The sequence below is a fragment of the Biomphalaria glabrata genome, chromosome 1 (assembly GCF_947242115.1).
Source record: "Biomphalaria glabrata chromosome 1, xgBioGlab47.1, whole genome shotgun sequence".
Classification (NCBI taxonomy): domain Eukaryota; kingdom Metazoa; phylum Mollusca; class Gastropoda; family Planorbidae; genus Biomphalaria; species Biomphalaria glabrata.
Genome location: NC_074711.1, coordinates 1,363,581 through 1,391,119, shown reverse-complemented (window position 1 = coordinate 1,391,119; position 27,539 = coordinate 1,363,581). Strand labels below are relative to the sequence as shown.

The following is a 27,539-nucleotide window of genomic DNA, read 5'->3' as shown; positions in this document are numbered from 1 at the left end:
CAATGCACTTCTAATATGCTATCACATACACACTATTAGTTGAAAATGGCGGCCATATTTGTTGTGCTTAATTTGTGTTGTCCACACTAAAATGACAGCGTTTCGCTCATTTAGACACGTAATGAGAACATAACCTTTTATGGATGTACGTAATCTTGTTTATATTTTTACGATGTTTGTTTTGAAGTCAGTCGCAGAGTCATAGGAAACAAAATATTTTATGTAAAATGGAAATTAAAAATCGGATTTTTGATAATCCTAAATCAGTGAATGTTTAAAAACTCAGTTCTTAGAATCTAGGAAAAAATTTAAAGCAACTTTCCTTTCAGCCGTATTTACATTCTTTTAATTGCTTTGAGTGAAAAGTATTATCAGTGAAAAAAATTAATAAATTTTCATTATGTAGTAATAAAATAATTCCTTTGGAATGCGCGTTACTTTTACAAATAATAGCTTTTATTCAAAGCCGCCATCTTGAAAAATCTTAATCTTGAACAGAATCTAGCGAGGTTTTTAATTATTGACAAGACTTTCTAATTAATTAAACCCCTGATTGAAGTCAATTTGTTATATTAACATGCCCAATATTTAAAAAATAGCATAGAAAATGATTATTATAGCACTTATGCATATTTTTTACTTGGTGAACATATTGACATTTTTGTAACTTGTAATTTTTACTGAATCATGTATTTCCTTGATTTGTTTTTAGTTTTTAATCAATTTTAATTACAGTTCAAAGCTTTTGTTGTAAAAGTTCCATTATCCAAATTCTTTTTTTTTATTGTAGGAATTGGTATTTTCAGATGACTCTAATGTTAAAGAAAAAGAAAATAAGATGATAAATTTTGACAGCTTCTTAAGCCTATCTTGTTTGATTTTCAGGGAATTTAACAATAAATCAAAGTTATTCACTAGTAATTAATTGTGTTTCAGCGTTATTCATAGTTATTTATAATCCCCATCTGTATGACTTTCATTTGACCTTTATTTGGAGAATTTTCATGGGGTACCCATTTTCACAAAAATCACTTGAAACTTAGCACTTGTTCTTTGCTATGAAGCAATTATCTTTTAAAACCAATATCACTTAATGTAATTTTAAAGTTTTGTTGCTCTAAATCTAATACTTTTTAACCTCTAGTTGCTTTACTACAATTATAGAGTAGCTAAAGGCATCTGCTTTGTATTTGTTGAGCTTTTAGGGTATAATCATTTCTTTTCATCTGACGTCAGTTGTACAATTCCCTCTTTAGAAAAAAATAACAATTGCATAATATTTAAAAAATTTCTTTATATACATTTTGTTATTTATTAGCTCTTGTTTGTACTTTTTACATGCATATATTTAGACTACTTAATAGTAGAGTAACGGTCTGTAAATGAGTGTTTTACTCAAAGCTCTATTATAGAGGGTAATCTTATTTAATTAACAATTCTAAAAATAATAATTTTTAAATATAAAGTTATTATCTGTATGTACATAGGCTGCTGACATTACATCGTTTCACCCGGTTCTTAAAAAAACTGTTAATAAAACATTTTTTAACAGGTTTTCTTTTACATAGGCTTAATTGTGTTTCTGAACAAATGCCTTTTTCAAAGGAGGGTGGCACTAAACATTTGCTAATTTCCATGCATAATTGAATGTGTTCCATTAAAATTTTTACATTTTTTCATCTACTATGCTATGTAAAGTAAAAAAAAAATGTTTTTATCCGATTTTAAAGGGGACCCATTTTTGCTATTTTGTGGCTAAATTGGAACTTAGAATTTTCTTAGCAGTGTTAACTTCTTAGAAGTCTTGAATAATGTAATGCTTAAAAAGTGGTTTCTCTTGCTTGTATTGCATATTTAGTTCATTTAAACAACTTTTAGCATTTATATTATCTTGATAAGCATTTTTTTATATTCTCATCTGATTAATGAAATTTTTTCATCATTGAAAAAGAAATGTTGACTTTAAAAAAAAACATGCTATTGAAACACTCTGAAATAAGCCTATGGCATGGGCTATGGGTTTGGACAACGTTTTAACATAAAATTGTCTTTTGGTATATTGTATTGTTGTAAACAAAAGAGCTTTGGATCTTGTTTCCTTGTTTTTTGTTGTTATGGTGTTAGCCCGACAGCATTGAGACATTCTTTGCTAAGTAATACATAAATGAATATATTGTGGGTACTTTTAATCTACTAATGTTTTTATCAAACAGGTAGGGCTATCTTCACTACCTGACCTGACTACTCCCTTATTTGGGCCCAGTAGCAAGAGTAAGGCTAGTGACGATTTAGAAACGGAGCGACATTCACACCTTATAGGCAATGGCCTTGAAGATTCCATGTCTGAATCAAGGTTAGATTTTTTAAGCGCCTGTCTTTTTCATGTATACTGGTATATCACGTCTTTAAAAGCAAATTAAAGTATTTATTTTTAATATAATTTACAAGTTAGAATCTCTCTCACCTATATCCAAAGATATACATTATATATAAGCCTAGATGCTACAATTTATAATGAGAAAAATAAATTAAAAAAAAATGAAGCCTGCAGTTTTAAGAATATTATTTATATGTTTTTGTTCGTTTTGTTATATTTCAAGATAAACTGATGTTTGTTATAACATTTAAAATATTGGAAAATGTCAACATTTTATTGAATTATAAACACACATGAATAGATTGCTAGAAAATTTAGAACTTGCGCATTTTATTTTGTGAAATAATAAATCAAGATTTTAAAAAAAATTTGACACCATATAGTTTGTTAACCATTTTAAAAATATTAATATAAAAACTTATGTTTATATCTTTGACTATTTGATGTGAACATTTTGAGCGTTATTAAAATAAATAATTGTTTATTATTATTGTTATGTTTTGGTGTAAAGCGCAAATTGTAAAACAATTTTTTATGGATAATAAAGATTATTATTATTATGAGCAGTTGTTGATAAGCATTTACATTAAATAGGCATGCTTTCTTCTTTTTCCATAAATTTGATGGTACACTTTTGAAGGAATTAATAAAATGTGTACATAATTAATTCCATATCATAGTTTCCTACATATTACTATATTTAAAAAAAAAAAAGATCATTTCTGTTAAACTGTAGCAGGGTATACAAATTCTATTATTTTAATACCATTTTTTTTCCCCAGCTTTTTCATTTTATTACCAGCAGATTTTCCTATTGGCAGTTTTTTTATTTCGTCTATGTAAAAAATAATACAATGGGGAAAAGTAGTTGTAGAAAACATAGGTCATGTGACGTAGTGACGATAACTGATATTATGGTAGCTTTTCAAGAGATTTTTGTGTCTTTGACTTAGTTCATTTATTTACTAATTGTTTTATAAAGCTTATTTTTTTTAAAAATATTATTTTCTTTCAGTTTTTCAGATGTGAGCTGAACTGAATATGAAATCATATAACATTATACTTTGCTGCTAATTTTTAAAAATGTCTTAGTTAAAGATAATGATTCATTAACATGATTTTATATTTGTTAATTACAGCGGCTCAAGTTCTGACTCCGATGCAGATAATGACGATGTGAAAAACAAAAACATTTCTTCGTCTGAGGACGAAACTGAACTCTCAAAGCAAACAAATTTAACCGACGACGATGATGAAGAAGAGGATAAAAAATCGAAAGACTCTAGTTCTGATGACAATGTTGAATCTGAAAAAAATGATTCGCACTCAGAATGTGGTGAAGAGAAAAAGGATTCTAATTCTGAAGCTGATTCTTCTGATGATGAAAATGATGAAGGGAGGAAAGCGCAGTCGAAGAAGGAAGCTCGCAAATCAGACATCAAGCGAGCACTCTTTGACACTGACTCCCAAGACACCTGTGATAATGAAACAACCAGAAGTAGTGGAGGTAGACGAGTCTCCGCAATCAGAGAATTAAAAGACGTAAGATTTATTTTTACCTAGTACAATTATTTATTGTTTTTTTCTGCCATTGCTTTTCAAATTTAGTTATTTTGGTGACAAAACAAAATGTTTAAATTTAGTGTTCATATTTAAATATTTACAAAAAAATATTTTTTTTTCAAAAAGGTTTAGTTAGTTATAGACAAAGGAATTGGTTACCTTAGTAATTCAATCTTTGTTGAAGAAATCATCACTAAAAAAGGTAGTGTTCTGTTCTGTATGATTTAACTGTATAGAAGTTAGCCCTTGTTATGTAAAGGGAGAGTGATCCTTAAAGGATTACGTGCACGACATGGCCTAAATTGTGCCGATGTTCCTAAACTCTGTTCTGTATTTATTGTTAATGTCACCCATGTGATTAGTTACTGAAGTAATAGCTATAAAAAAAAATTGGATCCATTTCGAAAACAAACATAGAAGTAGATAGAAACAAAAATTAATTTAAAAAAATTTTTTTTTTTTTTTGGTTTTAGTATTTGCAAATTTACAACTGTCTTTGAAAATATGATCAGAACAGAAATTAATTTTTGATCAACTTTAACTTAGCTTTCACAATTTCGTTTTCCTTATGGTTAACAAAATGTTTTATTTCCTTTGATGGAAATATTTTCTTTTAACAGTACATCTTAGTCCAGTTCCAATGTAATTCACAAAGTTCCAATGTTATTCACAAAGTTGCAGTGGTCTCCTGGAATAATGATAAATTATCTGAAACCTAAAACAAAATTTAAAATTGGGATGAGTGGCGCTTGGCTGCCTATCTAATTGACTCGAATTTGAATCCTGATTTGGCAGAGTTGTGTTTGCTGAGCGCCCCATCTACAAAAGAGATTGGACCATAGTGCACTGAGTATGCTATGAAAGATGCACTATACAAAATTAATTTAAAAAAAAAAAGTTATTATGGGAAATTGATGGGATAGTGTCAGGTGAAAAAAACATTTGTCGGCTTTTGTCCTGTCAAAATTTAATAATAGGGTGAATTTTAATCAACACAGGAAGTTACCAACTGATCCGTGCACAATCCTCTATTTATTTTTTTTTTTTTATTAAAAGATTCATACCGAGCTTGAAACACTGCCAAGTAGTTTTTCCTGGTGATTCAGGCAACCCATATCATGCTCTTATGCACTTGTCCAAATTTTTCCTAGCATATGGAACTATGTTCTTTTTTTGTTCTTACATTACTTATGAAACTTATCTATAGTTGAAGTTTCTCTTTAAAAACTCTTGAATAATCTTCTGATTTCTTGACTTGTAGCATGTAAGATATTTAGCATCACAAGTCACATGGTGATCAAGTGTCTCCATTCCACTCTGCCTACTGCCACCTTTACTGCTCCTCTATTCATTTATGACAGAGCTTATATTAACTCACTCTGTATCTTTTTTTGTATGCTTGGATTTTTGCAATCAAATTTTTGATCACTTCTACTCATCCATTCATCATCAAGTTTTGCAGAATAGCTTATGCTTGGTGACACAATACATGATTCAATAAAAAGAATCAACCTATTAGTTAATTAATAAGTCGTAATTAATTTATATAGTTTTTATTTAGATAATGTACTAAGCTAAGGGGAGATAAACCTAATATAGAGAATTAGGCAATTAAGCATATTTTTTTATTTTTACTTTGTATTATTTGATCTTTTCCCAGTGTTTTTCTCTTGACATCTTTTTTTTTTTTTTTTTTACCTGGTAACGTACCTGTTGGACAAAATTTGATAGTTGGGGATCTTGTGACTTTGAAGTTTTTTTTTACACCTGCAAGCCCCTTTGTGTCACAAGTCTATATTTGTTGTGTAGTTCAGTGTTTCCCTAACTTTTCCTTCATGGAACACTTTGCCCATTCTGAGTATTGAATGGAACACTTTGCCCATTCTGAGTATTGAATGAAACACTTTGCCCATTCTGAGTATTGAATGAAACACTTTGCCCATTCTGAGTATTGAATGAAACACTTTGCCCATTCTGAGTATTGAATGAAACACTTTGCCCATTCTGAGTATTTAATGGAACACTTTGCCCATTCTGAGTATTGAATGGAACACTTTGCCCATTCTGAGTATTGAATGGAACACTTTGCCCATTCTGAGTATTGAATGGAACACTTTGCCCATTCTGAGTATTGAATGGAACACTTTGCCCATTCTGAGTATTGAATGGAACACTTTGCCCATTCTGAGTATTGAATGGAACACTTTGCTTATTTTTTTTTACAAAGCTTGTATCTCAACTCTGTCTGACAAAAGTGCGTACAAGTTATTTCTCTGACACCCAATCTTGGATTCAGATGAAATTTTGCAAAATTTTTTTTTTTACCTGACAACACAAGAATCAATAAAATTAGTTCTTAGCTGAGAAAGATGCTTTAGAGCTTTAAAACAAATAATTTTTAGACACTTTGAAATCTACGTCCAATCTCAAATGTTGAATGAGTAATATTCAAACAAGATGTAATGAAACGTAAAATTAAATGAGCTGAGTAAAATGTAATTGCGTAATCAGTTTTAATTTTACCTTATGCTAGATATTTTTGGAAATTACATATAATTATATTTGTTTGCCTTCATTTTTGTTTTATTCCTTGGAATTCATTCCTGTTAACCAAACGTTTGTAGGGTTTGTGTGTCTGCCAACTTGGTACTGTCAGTGTTTTCAGCATGTTGATGATAGCAAGAAAATGCTTTCTCCTTCGTTAACCTTATCTCTGTTCTGTAATCATCCCTTCCAATGTAGGATGTTTCGCAAAAACTTCTTGGCTACCAGAGGGGCTCAAGCTGGAATGATTTGATTAGAAATTTTTTGTTAGTTTGACTCGAGTTGAATTATTTACTGAGTGCCTAAAGGCAGCTGGAAACCTCCCAGATACCTCTTCCCCTCAAATGTCCACAAAAGATTGTTGAAGCGGGCAGCAAGCATGCTTCTGGAGAATGGAAGTTGAACTATACAAAAGCAATTAATAATCTGTTTCTCCATTATCAATATTATAAAGTGCCTCTTGTGTTGAAATGTTCTGTAGGCCATTACCACAACAAACATTGATTTGTAGGAAGAATATTCAATTTGTTTTATAGTGAATTTTGATTTGTCTACTTCAACATAAACTGTTACAGGAGTGGGATCAGAAGCCAGATCTCTATGGCATTAGACGCTCTGGTAGATCAAGAAGAGAGGTGGTCAGATACAATGTAGGGGTGAGTATTAGAATAGGACAGAATAGGATCATTTGTATATATATGCTTTACTTTCTGCAAATGTATGCTTGTTGCTAGATATCGGATAGAATGTAGTTCTTTTTGTTAAGAATTAAATATCTGTAAATACAGTACAATATTTCAATTAAAATTCTGGATCTCATGAAATAAATAAATTAAAAAAAAAATTCCAGCTTATTTAAACAAAAGATGGCTATTTGATTTAAAATCTAGATGCAGTGGAAGGCCATATTTAATTAATTAGTATTAGGGGGAAAATTAAATAAAAACTATTTACTAGTGAGATAAGTGACATACCTAAGCATTGGAACATAGTGGAACATACTCCGTATTTGTATCAGCTCTGAAGAAACTGAGACCATGACCAGCAACTATAGAGGTATTATAGTAGACATAAAACATGAAAGATGATTTGTGTCAACTGATTTAACCCATTTGTTCCTGACCCATTAAAAAAACTATTACCCTTTATTAACTGACAAAGGAAGATTCTGCAAGAAAAATACAAGAAGTTTAGGTTTATTACACTTTTTAACAAAGCTTCTGTGAAACAGCAAAGCAATGTCCTTCACATGAATAGACTTTTGTACAAGTGACACCCATTAACAGCCATACAATGTCTCTACATACCTGTTAATAATGAATAGCTAAGTTGGTTTGGATGTAATAGAATATTGAATGGCGTTTATGAAAACTGTTCTACAAGGCACAGTACTTGTTGAGTAAAAGTGAGACCTATTTATTTAAGCATAGACTTTTGAGTTCAATGCAGAGTGACAGTGGCAAAAGTGTAAAAGATTTAACCGTAGTGCCCCAATACTCACACCATGGCACCCTCTCCCAACACCTGTTATTGTTACAGGAAAGAAGAAGAAATAAGATAACTATTGCTTTAAGATGTGGCACTGATTTAGATGTATGAGATATTAGGGCTAGCATGCAATCCAAAGATGTGACAGTAATTAGGTTGGTATCCAACTATTTAGAAGCTAAAGAACTATCTTCTGTAATTAGTGTGGATTCAGACAAAACACAGTGGCTCCCCACCACACCAACTTCTAGGTCATAAATGATGAAATCAGCTTGTCCTTAGGTAGGAATGTGCTTTGAGACCAAGTCATTCTAATGTGAAATGTGTATTTTCAGAATCCCAGTGACAGTGAGGGTGAAAAGAGGAAAGGTAGAAGGAGAAGAGAGTAAGTTGAGACAATGTATGTATACTACAAGTTGTCTAGAACATTCTCATTTCTTAGCTTGTGGTATTACATGATCATTTTTATCCTACAGGTCTGAAGACTGGAAAAGTCAGGATGACGACAATGATGACAGTGATGAAGAAAGTAGTGGCAGTGAGGATTTCAAACCTAAATCAACCAGACGGTAACTCAACACTAACATGTTAAAATGATTTATTTTTTGTTCAGCATATCTTAAGTTTAAAATGGATCTAGACAAAAAACAAAGTAATTTTAGTTTTATTTTAGTATTCTTGGTTGTTTAAAAAATAGAACTTCATTAGGAAATAATTAGCTCAAATACAAGCATTAAATACAATACATTTAAGAACCGTGTCTGTGTATGTTTATCACATTAATGTTGTACTCATTTCACATTTATGAAAATAATTGGACTGAGGAGGAACAGGAACATTGATGGGGAAAACAAAATGCTTTTTTTTTTTTAGTTTGGTTTTGGCATATCTACTATTGTGATCAAAGGGAACCCAAAAAAAAATTTTTTTCCAGAGTTCGCCCTCCCACAAGAGTTGCCAAAAGACGCTCTTCTAAAGTTGCCAGTAGAACTAAAGGAAGGACCAAAAACTTGTCATCATCTGAGTCTTCAGAGGATAGTGATTCCTACAGTAGACCAATACCACAAAGGAAAACTGCACAAAAGATTAGGTAATTCAGTTTTCCATACCTTAAGTATTTGTGTTTATAGAAGCATGTTTAAAACTTTGTAGCATGATAGCATTGTCAAGTTTAATGAAGTCTCCAAAACTTTTCTTCCAGTTTATAATCCAGATTGTATGAAAACTAATAGGAGTTATTTCTTAGGTATTAGTGACTTTCTAGTACCACCTAAGAAACATAACACTAACCTTTGCTTATGGCCCCAGTAATGACATTAATATGAATAGATCTAATTTAGTGAAAAAAGAAGAAAAAAATCAAGCTCTATGTGAGGGGATGGAGAGTGTACATTTTAATCTCTTGACAAAATATTTAGAAACAAATTTGTTTGTTTGTTTAAATCTAGGAGCCAGTATAATCGTCCAGCCAGAACAAAAAGTTCTAGAAAGACGGTTAGGTAAGAAAGGGGGGGTGGTATTTTCTTGCTGTCTATTCCAACAGCACAGCTAGCACCCATGTCATAGCACTTTTGTAGGCCTGGTTAGTACACTTGTACATTGACATGTTCCTACAGTGATAGTACCAAAACTTTGATTGTGTAATGGATCTCCTACAGTTTTGTGTTGGGTACAATTAAGTCTTATTTGTAAACAATATTCTAGTGTTTGACGTTTTCTTTACAGACACAATGAGAGCAAATCAATCCGTTAGTAAAATAAAGAAGTACCTGTCTGACAAGGCAGCACTGAAAACATTCTCCCAAATACCCCCTCTCCCCACTGGTCCACAAAAGAAATTGGACCATAGCCCTATATAAATGTTATTTTAAAAATATTACTAATAGTTCCTAAAATCATCATCATCATCAAACTCCATTAGAGTGAGGGCTTGAGAGGCTCAAATCCTCTCTTGCAAAAGCCCTGGACAGAAACCCTGCTGTCTTGCGTAGTGCATGAATGTCGCCATACAGGTCGAGAATTTTGGGTTTCCCAGACCTGTCGAGACGGAGATCAGCAAGTCTGGGGCAGTCAAACAGAATATGAGGCACGGTTTCCTCTTCTTCCCCGCAGCGAGGGCACCGTGAATCGAAATTTGGCCATAGCCACGAGAAATATGAGCCAACAGGACAATGGCCTGTCCTGCACTGTGCTATAATAGCTTGCTCAGGCCTGGACAGCCTCCACCACGGGGAAGTGCAGTCAGGGCGCCTCATGCGCTCCCAGACTCCACGGGCTTTTTGGGACTTGTCCCAGCACTCAAACCACTTTTCCATTTCTGTTTTTTGTATTGTTCCTAAAATAGAACACTTAAAAACAACTGAATGTTTTTGAATTTATTTTCTTTGTTTCACACAGTTGGAGTTAATCTTTGATACATACATATTTGTCACTTAACTCCACAGTTTGTCCTAGTCCTTTCACTTCTTGAAGAAAAATTTGTAAATTTTTCTAATATTTTAATTGTTCTATTATATTTTCACTTTATAGTTGACTGGATCAAATTATGTCCCTTTATTTAAATAATTACTAGACAAGATCATGTGCTGATAAAATTAATATATAATAACAAATCAATAAATAGTGCATTTCATTTATAATTTTAATTACTTAATGCATATGCATACTTATAGTAAAGACAGATTTCAAGTTACAGTTAACAGAGTTTAATTTGACTTTTTTCACACTTTTCTGATTTAGCAGTGGTCAAAAGTAGACACATGAAAATTTAAAGACAAGTTCTGTTGTTAGGCATTTGCTAGCAGATTTTTTTTATTTATATTTATTTTTTTAAAATATACTCTTGTTCAATCTTTTATGTACATGTTTAAAAGGTCACATTGTGAAATAAAACTAATAACAGCTAATTTATTATTACAAAAATGGTTGTATTAAAGAGTATAGGTTAGCTGCCCACTTCAAATTTAAAAAATAATATTAATCAGTTATCCCTTTGCTAAATTTGAGGATGCTTCTAGTATTCTTGCAACTAATTCCACTTAAGACTAAGCATAGAAAACCTAGCAATTGATTTAAAGCACTCACAAGTCCATACTCCCCCAATCCCCCCAAAAAATTTAAAAAAATGTAATTGTATAAGGTAATCAAATCATTCTTTTCTTTAACATTTTTTGTCCTTCTTGGCAGTGTGTTGTATTTGAATGTTTCTAGATGTTATGTTTTCAATTTTTTCAGCATTATTAGACCATCTCACCACAATGTGTCATTATCATTGGACAAATTTCAAATAGTAGTCCTTTTAACAAAAGTCATCAAAGAGAAAATGATCCATAGACTTTGATTACTTTTGATGTTTTACTGTATTATGACGTAACTAGAAATAATTGTGATGTTTTATTGTATGTGGGTAATTGTGCCATTAAGTTTTTTCTACATTTTTCGCTTATATGCTTCATTTACATTTTTTTTTTACTTTCTAGCTTTTTTAACTCTATTTGTGTCATCTCATCTTTAATTAGGACTAAAATTTTGTCACTGCATTGTTTTTGTACTGATGCTCCATTTTCTTTGTTTTTCTGTGTAGTTATAAAGAAGACACTGATGAAGCAACAGACTCTGATGACATCATTGAAGCTGCTACTCCCATGGCTGATATGGAAGAAGAAAACAGAGAAACTATTGAGAGAGTGTTGGAAGTAAGGCAAGGGAAAAAAGGAGGTTAGTAGCAATGTCTGTTTCTATGTATTATAAGTTATATACTTATAGTTAATTAGTAGATCCAGTCTTAGTGTTTACTGTATCTCTGTTACAGTCAATTAGTAGATCCAGCCAGTCTTAGTGTTTACTGTATCTCTGTTTCAGTCAATTAGTAGATCAAGTCTTAGTGTTTACTGTATCTCTGTTACAGTCAATTAGTAGATCCAGCCAGTCTTAGTGTTTACTGTATCTCTGTTTCAGTCAATAAGTAGATCAAGTCTTAGTGTTTACTGTATCTCTGTTTCAGTCAAATAGTAGATCAAGTCTTAATGTTTACTGTATCTGTTTCAATCAAATAGTAGATCTAGTCTTAGTGTTTACTGTATCTCTGTTTCAGCCACAGGTCACAAGACCACTTTGTATAATGTCAGAGAAAATGGTGATCCAAACTTGAGCCCTTTAAAGGAAGGAGAGAAAGAGGAAAAAGAAACTCACTATTTAATCAAATGGAAGGGCTGGTCCCACATCCATAACACCTGGGAGACTGAAGCATCTTTGAGGGAGCAGAAAGTCAATGGCATCAAGAAATTGGAAAATTTTATGAAAAGAGAAAATGAAATCCGTGACTGGTCAGTACATTTTTTTTTTACTGTAAGGTAGACATTTGATCTATCTAGTGTTGATGTAAACTAAGATTTATTGTCTACATTTTTTGTGTCACTTGGTCTTGATTCCAGGAAAGACAATGCCACTCCAGAAGATGTAGAATATTATGACTGTCAACAGGAAATGATGCAAGATCTGACAGAGTCTCATAAAAATGTAGAAAGAATAATAAGTAAGTACATGAGATTTAATTGATGTAATTGTCTTAACGATATCAGTTTGTCCTATTATACTCAAAAGACTAACAAGACTTTCTTGTTTACTATCGTAGGTCATCGTAAAGAAACCAATGGCACTGCAGATTATATGTGTAAGTGGAATGGATTGCCATACTCAGAGTGTACATGGGAAGATGGAGAGCTTGCTTCCAAATTGTTTCAAAGTCACATTGATAAATATCTGGCCAGGAACAAATCTCAATGTATACCAACAAAGTTGACAAAAGTATGTTCATTTTCTACTCTTAGTATACTTGCTGGAACTGATGGAGATTGGATGCATTCTCTTTCTATGCTGACCATTGATCATTCTCTTTCTATGCTGACCATTGATCATTCTCTTTCTATGCTGACTATTGATCATTCTCTTTCTATGCTGACCATTGATCATTCTCTTTCTATGCTGACCATTGATCATTCTCTTTCTATGCTGACCATTGATCATTCTCTTTCTATGCTGACCATTGATCATTCTCTTTCTGTGCTGACTATTGATCATTCTCTTTCTATGCTGACCATTGATCATTCTCTTTCTATGCTGACCATTGATCATTCTCTTTCTGTGCTGACCATTGATCATTCTCTTTCTATTCTGACCATTACAGGTGTTAAAGGTGAGACCAAAGTTTATACCACTCAAGTCTCAGCCCCCTTACATTGGAGGAGTGGATAACTTAGTACTTAGAGACTACCAATTGGATGGTCTGAACTGGTTGATTCACTCCTGGTGCAAGTAAGTGCCCAGACACAATTCCTTTTTTACAATTACTCCATAGAGCTTGCTAATTCATGGACTAAAAAAAAACCCAGATAGGTGGAAAAACCTGAACATGGATCTGTAATAATTTTTCAAGAAATTTGACAGTTCATTATTGGGACAAGAATTACTAGATTTTGGCCACACTGTGAAAACTCTAGTTTGACTTAAAATTTTTCAAAGTATAAAAAAAATTATTTAAATTTGTCTAGAGGACTAGACAATTCTTAACTTGAACAACAGACTATGTCAAGTATGTAGGCCCTATTTATGCATTCGTTAACCAGGATTTTTCTCTTGTGGGGGAGGAATGGGGCGAGGTAAAAAGTTTTTTTTTAAATTTAATATTTAATTAGTTAAGAACAAAATAATGGCTCTATAAGCGGTATAAAAGAGGAATTTGCTTTTTTTTTAAAGTATTTTTAATATTTTTTTTTAGTCATTTTGCTTGTTTCAAGAGACTTAATGGAGACATCTCCATTCCAAGACTGACACTTTTTTTTTAATATCATGGAAAAGTTTAATTGATCAAGTCACTGTTTTTTTTTTAACCAAAACTGTCTGAGCTTAAATATAATACGTTGCGACCCTCAATAATTTTTTTTTTTACAAGAATGACAAGCCAAGTTCTGTGTAATTTAGAGTATACAAAGGTCACTGCTAAACATAATTAGAACTAGTCTTTTCATTTAGAATGTAAACATTCTGTTTATTATGTGAAAAATGCTATTGGTGGAACTAGTCAATATCTGGTGAATGAATTGAGCATTCAAGATTAACTCAATAGATATCAAATGGAAATTAATAGAATCCTTTTTTATATATTTTCTTGAATGTTAGCTTGTAATATTCCTTGAATGTTTATTTGTTTCAATGCCCATTCTAATGGTAGTTAACTAACTATGAATTTGATGTGTACAGGGAACATTCTGTGATTCTAGCAGATGAGATGGGTTTGGGTAAAACCATTCAGATCATCAGTTTTATCTCCCATTTGTTCAACCACTACCACCTGTATGGACCTTATCTCCTGGTAGTCCCATTGTCAACAGTTGTAGCATGGCAGAGAGAGTTTGAGAAATGGGCGCCGGAGATGAATGTCATTATATACATTGGAGATGTAGTTAGTCGTGGAGTGGTGAGTTTTTGATTTATGAGCAAGACTTAATGTCTCTAGTTACCTTCTTGTTTCATTAGTTTCTTGATATCATTAACTATATTTGAAAAAAAATAAATTCTTAATTTGTTTAATACATTTCTTAATTGTTGATTGCTAAATTGCTAATTCAGTTGAGTAAGTATTTAAACTGATATGGAAATTGTTGTGCTGCTATAAGCATTTCAAATAATGAGCAAAATAAATTAAGCCATTAAATAAATGGTCCAAATAGTCAGGGAATTGCTATTTCAAAAACTTTTTTTTATAAGAGTTAGTGATTGGTCTTAGTTTAATCATGTGTTTAGCAGTGGTATGTTTGTTACATGTGTGTCTTGTCTTAAACAGATCAGAGATCAAGAATGGAGGCATCCTGGCAATAAAAGATTAAAGTTTAATGCTTTAATTACGACTTACGAAATTTTGTTGAAAGATAAAGTAAGTGTGCAAATATTTTAGAATTCTTCTTACATCCCCTCATAGCTTAAGTTGTTAAATCTTCCGCTAATATGTTTATGTAATATTTAATCACTCTCATAAGAATGGTTGTACTAATGCAGTGTTTCTTTCTTGACAGTCATTCTTAGCTGCAGAGTCTTGGGCTTTTCTAGGTGTTGATGAAGCTCATCGCTTAAAAAATGATGATTCTTTGTTGTACAGATCCCTGGAGAACTTTGATACCAATCATAGGATACTTATAACTGGCACACCTTTACAGAATTCTTTGAAAGAACTTTGGTCACTTCTTCATTTTATAATGCCCAATGTGTAAGTCCATTCTCTGGAATAAGTTTATAAACAAACAAAAACAAATTAGTATTATGAATATCTGCTGAGTATGTTGAATCAGTTTAGTGATTTATTGCTCTACCTCTATCTACAGATTTGATAGTTGGCCAGATTTTGAAGAAAAACACTCCAAAGAAGAAGGTAAAGGTTTTTTGTCTTTGCACAAACAGCTTGAACCCTATCTACTGAGGAGAGTAAAGAAAGATGTGGAAAAATCACTGCCTTCTAAAACTGAAAGAATTTTACGTGTTGAATTGTCTTCATTGCAGAAAACTTACTACAGGTAAATTTATTGCAATGATGTTCATTATTTGAATCTTAGTTTGTAGACAGGAATTAGTTGTGACTTTAATTGGCAGTGTTTGTCTATATACAGGGCCATATTGAAAAGAGAATTCCGAACATTAATAAAAGGATTGCGTGGGAATGTTTCCTCATTTGCCAATATCATGATGGAGCTGAAGAAATGTGCTAATCATGCTCACCTTGTTGTTCCATTGGAAGTGGAACCACAACTCAAAGATAAACTCCAGGTGAGGGAATTTCTAATTTTGTCCACTTACTGGCATATTGAAATTGGTCATAAGTCATATGTCATAAATAGAATAGAAACAGAGACTGACAAAACAGACTGACTTATGAAAGCTAACACACTTGGCAAGCTAGGGAAATTTTTTTGTTTGTTTTTTTACACTTAGTATTGATGACCCAGGTTCTGTTGTAACAGTACCAGTCAAATCTGTGATCTCCAAGTTGAAAGATCTGAAAGACAGATCTTGTGTTAAATCTTGTATTGTTATAAATTCAACAATGTTTACTGTAATAAAAGATGTGTCATTAATGACTCACCCAATGTGAAACTTAAAAGACAATTAGATATATACAAAAGTTTTTTGCTGACTTATTCTATCAAACTTTGACTTTGATGTCCAGGTTCTATTGAAAGGAAGTGGTAAACTGCTGCTACTTGACAAATTGTTGGTCAGGTTGAAGGAGACTGGGCATCGTGTCCTCATCTTCTCTCAAATGGTGCGCATGTTGGATATTGTGGCAGAGTACCTCCAGTGTCGGCACTTCCAGTATCAGGTAATTATTTAGCCCCAAATAAATTTTTTATTTAGGTGGTGTGGTATAGCCTTATACACTGGTATAAATAGATTTGAATGTAGTTAGTGTGATATAACCTTACAAACTAATATAAATGATCTAAATATTTTATTTCAAGAGATTGGATGGTACTATCAGAGGAGATTTAAGAAAACAAGCCTTGGACCATTTCAATGCTGAAGGCTCTCAGGTAAGAAAAAAAAAACTGGTGTAAGAAATAGCATTTAGGAATACAAAAGAATATATCACTATATCTTCGTGTAACTGAAAATTTAAGACATTTTATTGTCAATCTTTTCCAGGATTTTTGTTTCTTATTGTCAACAAGAGCTGGAGGTCTGGGTATTAACTTAGCTACAGCTGATACTGTGATTATATTTGACAGTGACTGGAACCCACAGAATGATCTGCAGGCTCAAGCTAGAGCACATCGTATTGGTCAAACCAAACAGGTGAGGGAAGTAGGCTTTTCAGGTTAAGGAAAAACTCGAATGTAAAATGAATTATATTGTTTGTGATCTTCAAAGACTACTTGGATTTGTTTTCCAAGACCAAGTCTGACAAGACTGGTACTAACCTGTATGTTACAAATGAACTGATGGCATGGGCTGACCACATACATTAGCTCTTGCCTTTATTTATTGTTTAATGCCTCAAAAAAAAATATTTTTTTCCAATTTTTGAATAAAGCCTAAGCCTTGTGGTGTACAAATATAACCTTGTGATATACAAAAATAACCTTAGTTCAAGTTTGGAATGAAAATGTTGATTTAACTAGATTTTCAACTTTCCAACAGGTGAGTGTGTATCGTCTCGTAACAAGTTCTACTGTTGAGGAAAAGATTGTGGAAAGTGCCAAGAAAAAAATGGTTTTAGATCATTTGGTCATTCAAAGGATGGACACTACTGGCAGAACTGTGTTGGATAGAGGATCAGCACCATCAAGGTAATTTCACTAGTCCATAGCTACCTGACCAAATATGAGCTCAGCCAGTTTTTGTTCAATGATTGTGTGTTGATCTGACCGCTAGTCTCTCTCTCTCTCCACAGTGCTGTACCATTTAGTAAAGAAGAGCTGTGTGCTATCCTCAAGTTTGGGGCTGAGGAATTGTTCAAAGAGAAGGAGCATGATGACGAGGAAGAACAACAAGTAATTATGTTACTGTCTCATTACACGTTAGACTTTGACCATTATCTTGGGGAAGTCTTCATATTTGTAGTCAGTGTTAATTAGTGTGACTAGAATAGAGTATAGAAAAATAGCCGTATTACATTGAATGAGTAAATGGAGTTCCCAATTGTCAAATAAGGTTTTCAGTCAATATGTTTAGATTAACTTGATGTAATGCTAGGGTGCAAGAGTCTACTAACAAGTCCTTATGTTTTGACTAGGTTGACATTGATGATATCTTGAATAGAGCAGAAGAGCATGAGACAGAAGTCAGCACCGTAGGGGATGAACTACTGTCACAGTTTAAAGTGGCCAGTTTTGGCAATCTAGAAGAAGAAACAGAAACTTCACGAGCCAGTTTTACTGAAGAAGGTATTTATCACTGTAGTGAAGAGATGTGTTGAAAATTGTTGTTTTAGGCAAATCTAGACGTTTCCTAATAGCAATGTGGTTAAAGCTGTTTTTTTGTCCCATTCATAGAATCAAGTGTTGTCATTTTTACATGATTGAACACAAAATTAAAAATTTTTTTTTTATTTAGCATAAGTTTTTTTTTTTTAAATGGAGACACTATTAACTAGGACTGAGTATTTCTACAAGTTCATTTTCTAACCGAAAACAAGAGACTATAGAGATTAGTGAAGGTAAAAAAACATTTGAGTTCTGTAACTATTTATAGTTTTATACACAATTATATAATCTTTGCCATCTTTACGTTTCCAGGGAAAGATTGGGATGAGATCATTCCAGAAGATGTCAGACAAAAACTAGAAGAAGAAGAACGAAATCAAAAAATGTTGGGTCTTGAATTAGGTCCTAGGAATAGAAAAACAATTAAACAGGTGACTAGTTAGACAAGTTTTTGTTTATTTATGTCCTATTTCTTTGTGAGACAAGTTTTGTTAATGTCCTATTTCTTTGTGAGACAAGTATTTATGTCCTATTTCTTTTTGAGTCAAGTTTTTGTTTATGTCCTATTTCTTTGCAAGCCATTCAAATGTCCAATTCCAAAATCCTTTGTGATCTTAGCTGCAAGTAGACTATGACTCTGATAAAGACAATAAGAAGAAGCGTAGAAAGAAGGGACAGTCAGAGTCCGAAGGCAGTGAAGATGAAGAGGAGGAGGAAGAGGATGACCAGCCTCGTAAAAGAGGTCGTCCACGAGGTGCTGCTAAAGATGGTGTCAAGGGATTTTCGAATGCTGAAATAAGACGCTTTGTCAAAAGTGTCAAAAAATTTCCTGCTCCATTGAAAAGGTAAGCAATTTAATCTCACTGAATAGGGTTGTTTGTAATGTCATCACTTTATGCTAAGCAAAAATTTAGATTCAAGACATGGAAACATAATGATGCAGTCTCACTTCATTTGTAGTGCTTTAGATTTTATGTAACAATGTGACAGTGAAATGTATTTTGTTAAGATTGGATGCCATTGCTGAAGATGCAGAACTTCAAGAGAAAAGTGAAGCAGATCTGCGTCGCTTGGCTGAATATTTAAAACGAGCTTGTGAAGATGCACTGAGAGAACATAATCAGAAACTTCAAGAAGCTCCAGGCACAGAAGGTGAGTTCTAGTCTGATTTAGAATTTATATCAGATCAATTGTATATAATTTTTTTTTTTGTAATGTCTATTTTTATATTTATTTATTTTTTTTTTGGTTGTATTAGCTGGCAAGAAATCCCACAAAGGTCCTTCCTTCAAAATAGCCAGTGTTACAATTAATGCACAGGCTCTATTGAAAGCTGAGGAAGATTTAAAGCCGTTAGCTGAAGCCATGCCAGAAGATAAAGAGCAAAGGAAAAAGTAAGTTTGATTAATGGCCTGGTTAATCTTCAAGGCATTGAGATTGTTTGAAATATATATATATACGCAATAACTGTTGGTGTTTTAAATATATACGCAATAACCGTTGTTTTTTAAAATTTCCTGCTAGGTGGCGCTTAAGTCAACCGGTTAAAAAGGTTCACTGGGATTGTTTTTGGAACATTGATGATGACAGTGCATTGTTGAAAGGCATCTATGAATATGGAATAGGAAGCTGGGAGGCTATCAAAATGGATGAGAGTCTTGGATTGTCTGACAGGGTAAAATTAGTGTTTAGTTTTGCTGCTTAACTTAGTGTTACTACTGTACATTGCTTATGTAGGTCTCTAATTGCTTGGAGATACAGGTTGATGACTGAGGACTCCATGTTTTTTCTACAGATTCTTCCAGATGGAGAATTAAAACCTCAGGCTAAACATTTACAAACCAGAGTTGACTATCTTCTGAAGGCCATGAAGAAAGATGTTGCTACTACACCAAATGTAAGTAGCCTTCAGTGAGAATAATGTCAACATACTCTTATTGGGATTAGAAAGCTACATTTATTTGGAAGTTTCTTTACTCATTGATTAATGTTTATTTTGTATAGAAACCATCCAAAGCACGCAAGCGGAATCCCAAATCCAAGGCAGAAATCATAGATAAAGATGACTCCAGTAGTTCTGAGGATAAAGAGAAAAAATCCACCAATGATAGTGGCACCAAGAAAAAACAGACGCCAAGTGAGTCCAAGAAAGAGAATGAGCTCTCAGATATTAGTGATTTAGAACTGGACTCAGAGGATGGCAAGTCTGGGGCCAAAGCGAAGGGAAAGTCTGCTAAAAAACAGCCAAAAGATGGGAAGAGTGATAAGAAACCAGTGAAAAGTAAAGGCAAGAAAAAGGTAGATGCTGACTTCAATACATGTGCTAATTATTGAACTTAAGTACACATGTAGTTTTACTTCTTTACTACCTTATCAGAGACTTATCATAATAACATGTACTCCTTTAGCAGCCAGGTCCTATGCATTACACAGCATCATCAGAACCTAAAGAAATAGCTGACGAAGCTGAGGAAGAAGAGAGACCTAAGATGGAGAGCAAAGTTTTTGATGAGGTCTGTGCCTATGTTTTCAAGTAGCTTTTTGGTAAATGTTTTAGTATAATTTTAGTATAATTCAAGTCATGTTTAAGAAATAAATTGACATGTTGATGTACACTATCCTCCTAGTGTAAAGAGAAGATGAGGCCCCTGAAGAAAGTTCTCAAACAGCTGAGTGAACCTGATGAAAGTTTAAGTGAGAAAGAGCAAGTTGCTTTTATCCGAAGTATTCTCCTGAAACTAGGAGATCACATCAATACATGTATAGAAGAATTGTCAGATCCTGAAAAAATCAAGTTCTGGAGAGAGTAAGTGGATTTCTTTGAAATTAAGGAAGTTGCTAAATATTTATACCACTGACCTGACCAATAGTTTCACTCAAATAAAGTAGTAAGTAATGACCTGACCAATAGTTCAAATAAAATAGCATGTAATGACTGGACTCATTGTCTTTTGTAGTAGCCTGTGGCTGTTTGTCTCCAACTTCACCACATTGAATCACAACAAACTTCGAAAACTTTATAAAGGGGCTTGTAAAAAACGAGAGAATGATAAACAGGATCAAAAAGAGGTAATATTATTTTACTGAGCAGTATAGTAGTAATGAATTAATCCATTAGCCAGGCGTTTTATTAATCAGGTTGGTCATTAATAGAGTCTTTTAAGTCATCAATTAATATTTTGTATAAGGTTCTAATAATCAATTGGATTTTGTAGGACACTGACTCAAAGCTCAAAAATCATCAAATGAAAAGAAGTTTGGACAAATCAGAGAAAGATGTTTCCAACAAGAAGGCCACCCATAGGCCAGATCGCCATCATCACCACAACCCCTCACAGCAGCAATCTCATCCTCTACAGCATAAAGACAAGTAAGAGCTCTTATTTATTCCAGACTCAGTTCCTTGAGCTTGCGTTTCTTCTTACCTATAGCTCTCTCTAATCTAGTTCTAATGTCACACTGATAGCAATCAGCTTTTCTTCTGTCCTCCTTTTTTTTAGTTGTTTACATTGTTGTATGCACTGACTGTCAATATCCACCAACTCCAATAAACTTTCCTGTTGAACCCACTGCCAAGAATGGAGTTAGCTTTGTTTTTTTCTCTCCCCAAACTTGACAGAAGATTACTATGATGAAAGCCAATGCTCTAACCCAGCTCGCTCTTAGTCCCAGTGACATTGACGAGTGTCTTATCTGAGTAATCTTCTCTTTAGTTGGATTCAGTTTTCAGATCCTTAAAGTAAATAAAATGAAATTTTTTTTTTTGGTCAAAAGTAGAATTTTATTTGTAGAAATGAAATAGATTCTATTGTTTTGTTAATATTTACTTGCTTTTTTTTTTATGTCCTCCATGAGAAATTTCTTAACTTTGATTTCTAATTTCATGTGAATGTGATGCCAAATATTAACTTTTTTTTTTATAACTCGTAATGAATGAAAATGTAGCATAAACCAGGTGATTGGGATAAGCTTGGTGAAACTGATGTTTGATCTCATTGGGATAAGGGTGGTGAAACTGATGTTTGATCTCATTGGGATAAGGATGGTGAAACTGATGTTTGATCTCATTGGGATAAGGATGGTGAAACTGATGTTTGATCTCATTGGGATAAGGATGGTGAAACTGATGTTTGATCTCATTGGGATAAGGATGGTGAAACTGATGTTTGATCTCATTGGGATAAGGATGGTGAAACTGATTTTTGATCTCATTGGGATAAGGATGGTGAAACTGATGTTTGATCTCAATCATGTGTGTTCCGGTCTATTCAGATATTTTTTTCTTCGCTAGCCTTGTAAATAGACATCATCCAAGAAACCCAACTGCTCATCCCCATCGACCAGGAAATGGTAAAGATGGACATGTCCCTGATCAGGGTGGTGTCAGTCCAAGTAATTCCTGGACACTGGCCAGTCCTTTGTCTCGAACAGAAGATGCTACACGTAACAGGTGAATAGACTTTTTATTTGTTGTAATCTAATGTTGTAGTACAAGTGTATCATTGACATTTATCTTCACCATTTTGTGTATCCTTTTGTTTGTAGTTCACTGTTATTACATTTTATTTGGATCTTTAGATCAGCCTTTCTCACCTTAAGTTGGTACTTTGCAAAGTCAAATGGTGGTGACATTACTCAACAGTTTTATTGATGAATTAGGGGAAACGAATATTTGACTAGGGAATAGAAATAAGGAAAAGATAACTGAGAAATGCTGGTTTAGAAACAATTCAAGTCAAGAAATTTAGTTGGTCACTGTATTTTGTTGTACCAAGCCTTGTGCTGTTGTTTATTGTATGACCCAGTTTTTTGTTGGACCAACTTGTTTTCAGCTTTATGCATGTCTAAACACATGCCAAGCCATCACCTCATTACTTTATATTCATAGCACTATGTGCAGTTAATCTTTTAAGTTTTCACTTTTTCTAAATCTGTCGTCTGTAAAGCATTCACTGACACCTAACTATGTCTTGATCCTTCACGTTAGTATTTGTAGCATGAATGTAGTCTTGTCTCGTCTTCACAGATATGATAACAACACATACAACCGCCATCCCCACCCCCACCCATCCTACACTAGTCATCACGAGGCACAGCGTGGAGACAGAGCCACATCCGAGTCCAAAGATTCTTACTACAGGTGAATACATGCAACTTACATTAAAACTGTTTTACTGGCTTTGATTAGCAATTACAGACTCAGTTGTATGTTGTTTTAGTAGTATTGTTTTTTTTTATCTTTGCTTCCGTTTTGTTTTTTGCCTTTTATGTCAATACATTTTTGGTTTTGCTTTTTCCCTTAGTTGTCAATAGTTGTATGTTGCGCCCAATTAATGCCAGTTTTCCTTCCATTAAGAGCCTAAATTATTCTTTTAGAAGATTGATGTAGGGTTATTTACAAGAAAAACAAAACTCAACAGGAAGAATAAGATTTCATATCAACTAGAACTTGTATAATGCCTTCTGGTCCGCTGAGACACATAGTGCTGTCATGTCTAGATAATATTGCTAGCAGGAGGAGGAGAAAGTCTGTGGACTAGGTCTGGGGATGTTTTACAACATTGGTTGACTTTTGTAGTGTTTGAATTTAAAAGTAATAACAAAATTACACGTCAATTAAATTCTTTTTTTTTCTGACTTAAGTATAAAAAATGAAATAGTAAATAGTAAATTCGACCGAGGTTTTTTTTTTCTCTAGTTCAATATTTGTTCAAGTCATTTAAATTGACAGCTCCTCACTGGCATTGTGAACTATGTAGATAGTAGTGCAATATAGTGTAAGTCTAAGCTCTCTACAAGCACATACAGAATGACATGTTTTATCTACACGCTTGTCTGGGCATGCCAAAGCTTCATTTTCAATCTAGCTTCCTTTGATCTTGTCTGGAAATAACCAATTTGATCTATTGACTTTAAAATAAGCACTTTGAAATAATGACTTTAAAATATTGACTTAAAAATAACCACTTTGAAATATTGACTTTTAAGGACCACTTTGAAATTTGACTTCAAACTAACCACTTTGGTATATTGACTTCAAAATAACCACTTTGGTATATTGACTTTAAAAGAAGCTCTTTAAACTATTGATTTTCCTTTTGCAGGTTCAATGATAGGCAGGGACAACAACATTATCACAGAGATTTCCGTGGTAGAAATGAACACAGGGCAGGCTATAGGCCTGACCAACACAGAGGTGACCACTACCGTCCTGAATATGGTAACCACTACAGGGACCAGAGTGGTGTCCAGCCACCTAATCAACACTACAACAGAGAAAGAAGTGCTGATGACTGGAGCTCTAATAGGTATAGTCTATTAGTACAGGATAGAGCTTTATTACATTGTGTACAATGTGTCACTATTCTGGCATGGAAATAATATATATTTTTTTTTCTCTGTTGGCAGCCACCATCCCTACATGGCAGAGAGAAAACGGCGCGGAGAAAGACCTGAAGACTGGGAGAGACGAGCTCACAAAGATCCCAGGCTAGAAATGAAGTCCAGGTTTCCTCAGCCCCCACCACCTGGTGAATCCCCTCCAAGTTTTCCACATCACTGACCAGAGTTAGGCATCAACTCCTTGTCTACAAGTGACATCTAGTGATCATTAGAACTAGAGGTCAGAAAGCAAAGGCTTGACGTAGGCTTGGAAATCAAGTAGACTGAGAAGGCTTGAAACAGCACAGAGCAATTAGAGAAATTTCACATGCTAGCAGATGTATATCTTGAAGTATTCAAAGCCTAGCATCAAACCTAATGGTTATTTCTTTGTTTGAATGTTTCACTAACTGGCAGGAAGGCAAGTCACCTCCACAAGTCAGTGAATGCCCTACATTCCATATGATTGCTCTTAATGTCTGTTGTGTTGGGACAGCCTTTAATCAAACTATCAACCGGTCAAGTCTACCCACAAGTTGTGTACACATTCAATTGACTTACTTTATAAACTTTATAGCTTCATTGCCAAGTGTTAGTTTGACTATGTGGCTGGTCTATCAGAAGCACATGTTCATCATTAAAATAGCTTCTGTTCAATTTAAACTCGGTAAGATCTCTTTAAGTTATCAGCTAGATGACCCTTCGACCTGGTGTTCTAACTCAGTGGCATTAAGTCAATGACCAGGCTGTGTGCTGTGGTGTTGTCATCTACAACTTGACTTTGAAGTTTTTTTCCCCTAATGTTTTCATTCATATTTTTTTTTTTTTTGCCCAACACAAGCTCACCTCAGGAAGGTTAAAGGTTATTCAAGGTATCAGCTGATCAGTTCAAGCGCCCCCCCCCCCTCTTTTTCTTTCCCATCCACATTGTTTGTGACCAAGTTTTTGTTTGATGTAGTTCATTCTTCTCATGAAATGTTAAGTAGCCAATTAGTCTTGCTTTTGTTGTCATGTTTTTTTTTGTTTTGCAAAATTTTCATTTGTTTGGCTGTTTGATTAGTAAGGTTTGATTGTAGCTGACAAGTATCACAAGCATTGAAATCAGTTTTCTTTTTGTGAGTGTGTGTGTGTCAGAAGTTGTATGGTGGCACATGTGTAACACATTCCCTCCTAATGTGTCATGACCTATTTCAGCTACTTATAAGTCGCCTTTTTTTTTTTTTTTGTCTGGCCAATAGCTGCTAGACATTGTGATGTGAGATTGTGTGTGGGGGAAGTGCTACTTGTGAGATTGTGTGAGGGAGTGCTACTTAAAACGTCACTGGGTATGTGATTGTATTAGGTTTTTTTTTTTTTTATTTGCTAGATTTTTAGATCTGTATGTAATTGTTGATGAACTGGGAGTCACTTCCCTTGTGTGCAGGGATTGTATAGACTGTGTGTGTGTGTGTTGACTTATGATGTACATAATGTAAATAACAGACTACAAGAAAATACAAAAGAACACAAAATGAATTGTTGATTGATTCCTTTCAGTGCCTAGTATCCACATGACATTATTATATACATTATTATATTGTGGTGTCATGTAGTACCATTTTGGGAATGGTATTGACTTAAAAACTTATTTTTCTTAACACAAATAAATGTAATGTTTTGTTTAAAATGTTTAAAAAAACACAAGTCTATATATCCACATGAACTGGTCAAATATTCTACACACTAGTTGGGTCTGAAAGTGAAGTAGTACATAGCCATGTATAGCTGACATCAACTGAAGCCATTGCTGGCTTATTCCCCCCCCTTTTTTTTTTTTTTTTTGAAGTTGTGTGAAAAGGAAACTTTGAATCTACTAGATAGTAGAATAGATTTGAAAGTCAAACCTGTTACAGTGCGTACCTACTGTATGGACAGACATCAACAAAATGTCAACCTCCATTTGAAAGATTGTTCAGCAGTAAATGTGATGTCACTTGTAAGTTAAAGTCTCCATTATTTGTTTTTCAAATCTGAATCCATTATAAGAGTAATGTTAATCTCACTTCACAGCAACATGGATTTCAGAAATGTGCACATGATACACAAGTAATAGTTGTGGTAGACATTTGAAAAAAGTACAGATAAAAATGATCTAGAAGTCATCTTGTTGACTTACATTTGAGCTATTGGAATCTTGCAACTTGTAGAATCACTTCAGAAGTCTTCAGGTCCCCAACTGTTTCTAATTTACTGGGGTACTTGTACATACAAACACTTGCATTAGCTGTAGAACAAACAACTTGTTCAGATAGCTATATAGTACTGGTACTGAAATATTACACAAATCAAATGAATTTTAGAATCAAAGTGGAGTTTCTTTTTTTTGTTTTTGTAAACATTAGGGAAAGTAACACACACACACAAATTAAAACACAGGTGCTTTTGTGTAGCTGTTATAGAATCCAGTTAAGGTGATGAAAAATCTGTTACAATATGAAACTGAATTTACCATTAAATTTATAACAAAAAACGAAATGAGATTTAGCCTAATTAAACACTTAAAGTAACATTACAGAAACATTTCAAGACAGTAAATTCAAATGTAACAAAACTTTATAAAGCAGTAGATAGTGAGTGACTAACGGATGCTGTAGGTAAGCTACAGGTATTCAGAATTTCTATAATTATTATTCCAGCATGTGTTGTCGATACTGGTCGCCTTCAGTTGAAGAAAGACTATGCTTCATCTCATAGAGCACTTAAATAGGTCTACATCTATTTATACATTAACAATGTTTATATTTAAATACAATTACATGACATACTAATGTCGTCTGCTTGGAACTATACTCGCTTAGTTAAGTTGGTCTGCCCCCTGGAACCACTTTCAACAGTAAATGGTTGTTCTTGCAGTGTCATTTCCTAATTGAGTTGTGCATCTCATTCTTTATGCCTTGCTATGGACCTCTGCGTTTCCTTCTAAAAACATTCCATGTTATTCTCTATTGATACTAGTAACTCTTGTCTTTTCATTATTTAATATCTGTGTCTACAGCTCCTTACCTTTTTTTTCCCCTTCAGTTTCCTCCCTTGCTTCCACGTATCATGATTACCTCCCCATGGCTCTATAAGAAACAGCTGCGGGCGTCGCTACATTTGTCATTAATTTGCCCCGCCAAGTCTCCCCCCCCCCCCGACACTGACGCGTAAGGCAACAAAACGCACGTGCATAGCTC

At 33.6% G+C, this 27,539-nt stretch overlaps 1 protein-coding gene and 1 long non-coding RNA gene across 2 annotated transcripts; one reads left to right on the top strand and one right to left on the bottom strand.

Annotated features, from left to right (window-relative positions):
- On the top strand, nt 1-25,835 carry LOC106050971 (chromodomain-helicase-DNA-binding protein 1-like). The gene is made up of 39 exons (XM_056042164.1): nt 1-145; nt 2,214-2,353; nt 3,517-3,919; nt 7,060-7,140; nt 8,308-8,357; nt 8,449-8,541; nt 8,907-9,062; nt 9,421-9,471; nt 11,556-11,689; nt 12,066-12,297; nt 12,406-12,506; nt 12,606-12,778; nt 13,158-13,285; nt 14,231-14,447; nt 14,814-14,903; nt 15,043-15,233; nt 15,349-15,537; nt 15,631-15,787; nt 16,188-16,340; nt 16,480-16,551; nt 16,664-16,813; nt 17,159-17,307; nt 17,412-17,511; nt 17,754-17,904; nt 18,256-18,374; nt 18,562-18,788; nt 18,953-19,095; nt 19,202-19,337; nt 19,468-19,618; nt 19,739-19,840; nt 19,948-20,241; nt 20,352-20,456; nt 20,571-20,749; nt 20,901-21,012; nt 21,159-21,313; nt 22,235-22,393; nt 22,970-23,083; nt 24,048-24,251; nt 24,352-25,835. Exons 1-39 carry the CDS (start codon nt 140-142, stop codon nt 24,503-24,505), a joined length of 5,721 nt encoding a protein of 1,906 aa, XP_055898139.1. The 5' UTR covers nt 1-139; the 3' UTR covers nt 24,506-25,835.
- Nucleotides 15,107-27,480, bottom strand: LOC106050996 (uncharacterized). The gene is made up of 3 exons (XR_001214788.2): nt 27,367-27,480; nt 26,480-26,587; nt 15,107-15,246 (listed from the first exon to the last, which is right to left on the bottom strand). It is a non-coding gene; the product is annotated as an uncharacterized LOC106050996 (long non-coding RNA).
- Between the last annotated feature and the right edge of the window lie 59 nt (nt 27,481-27,539).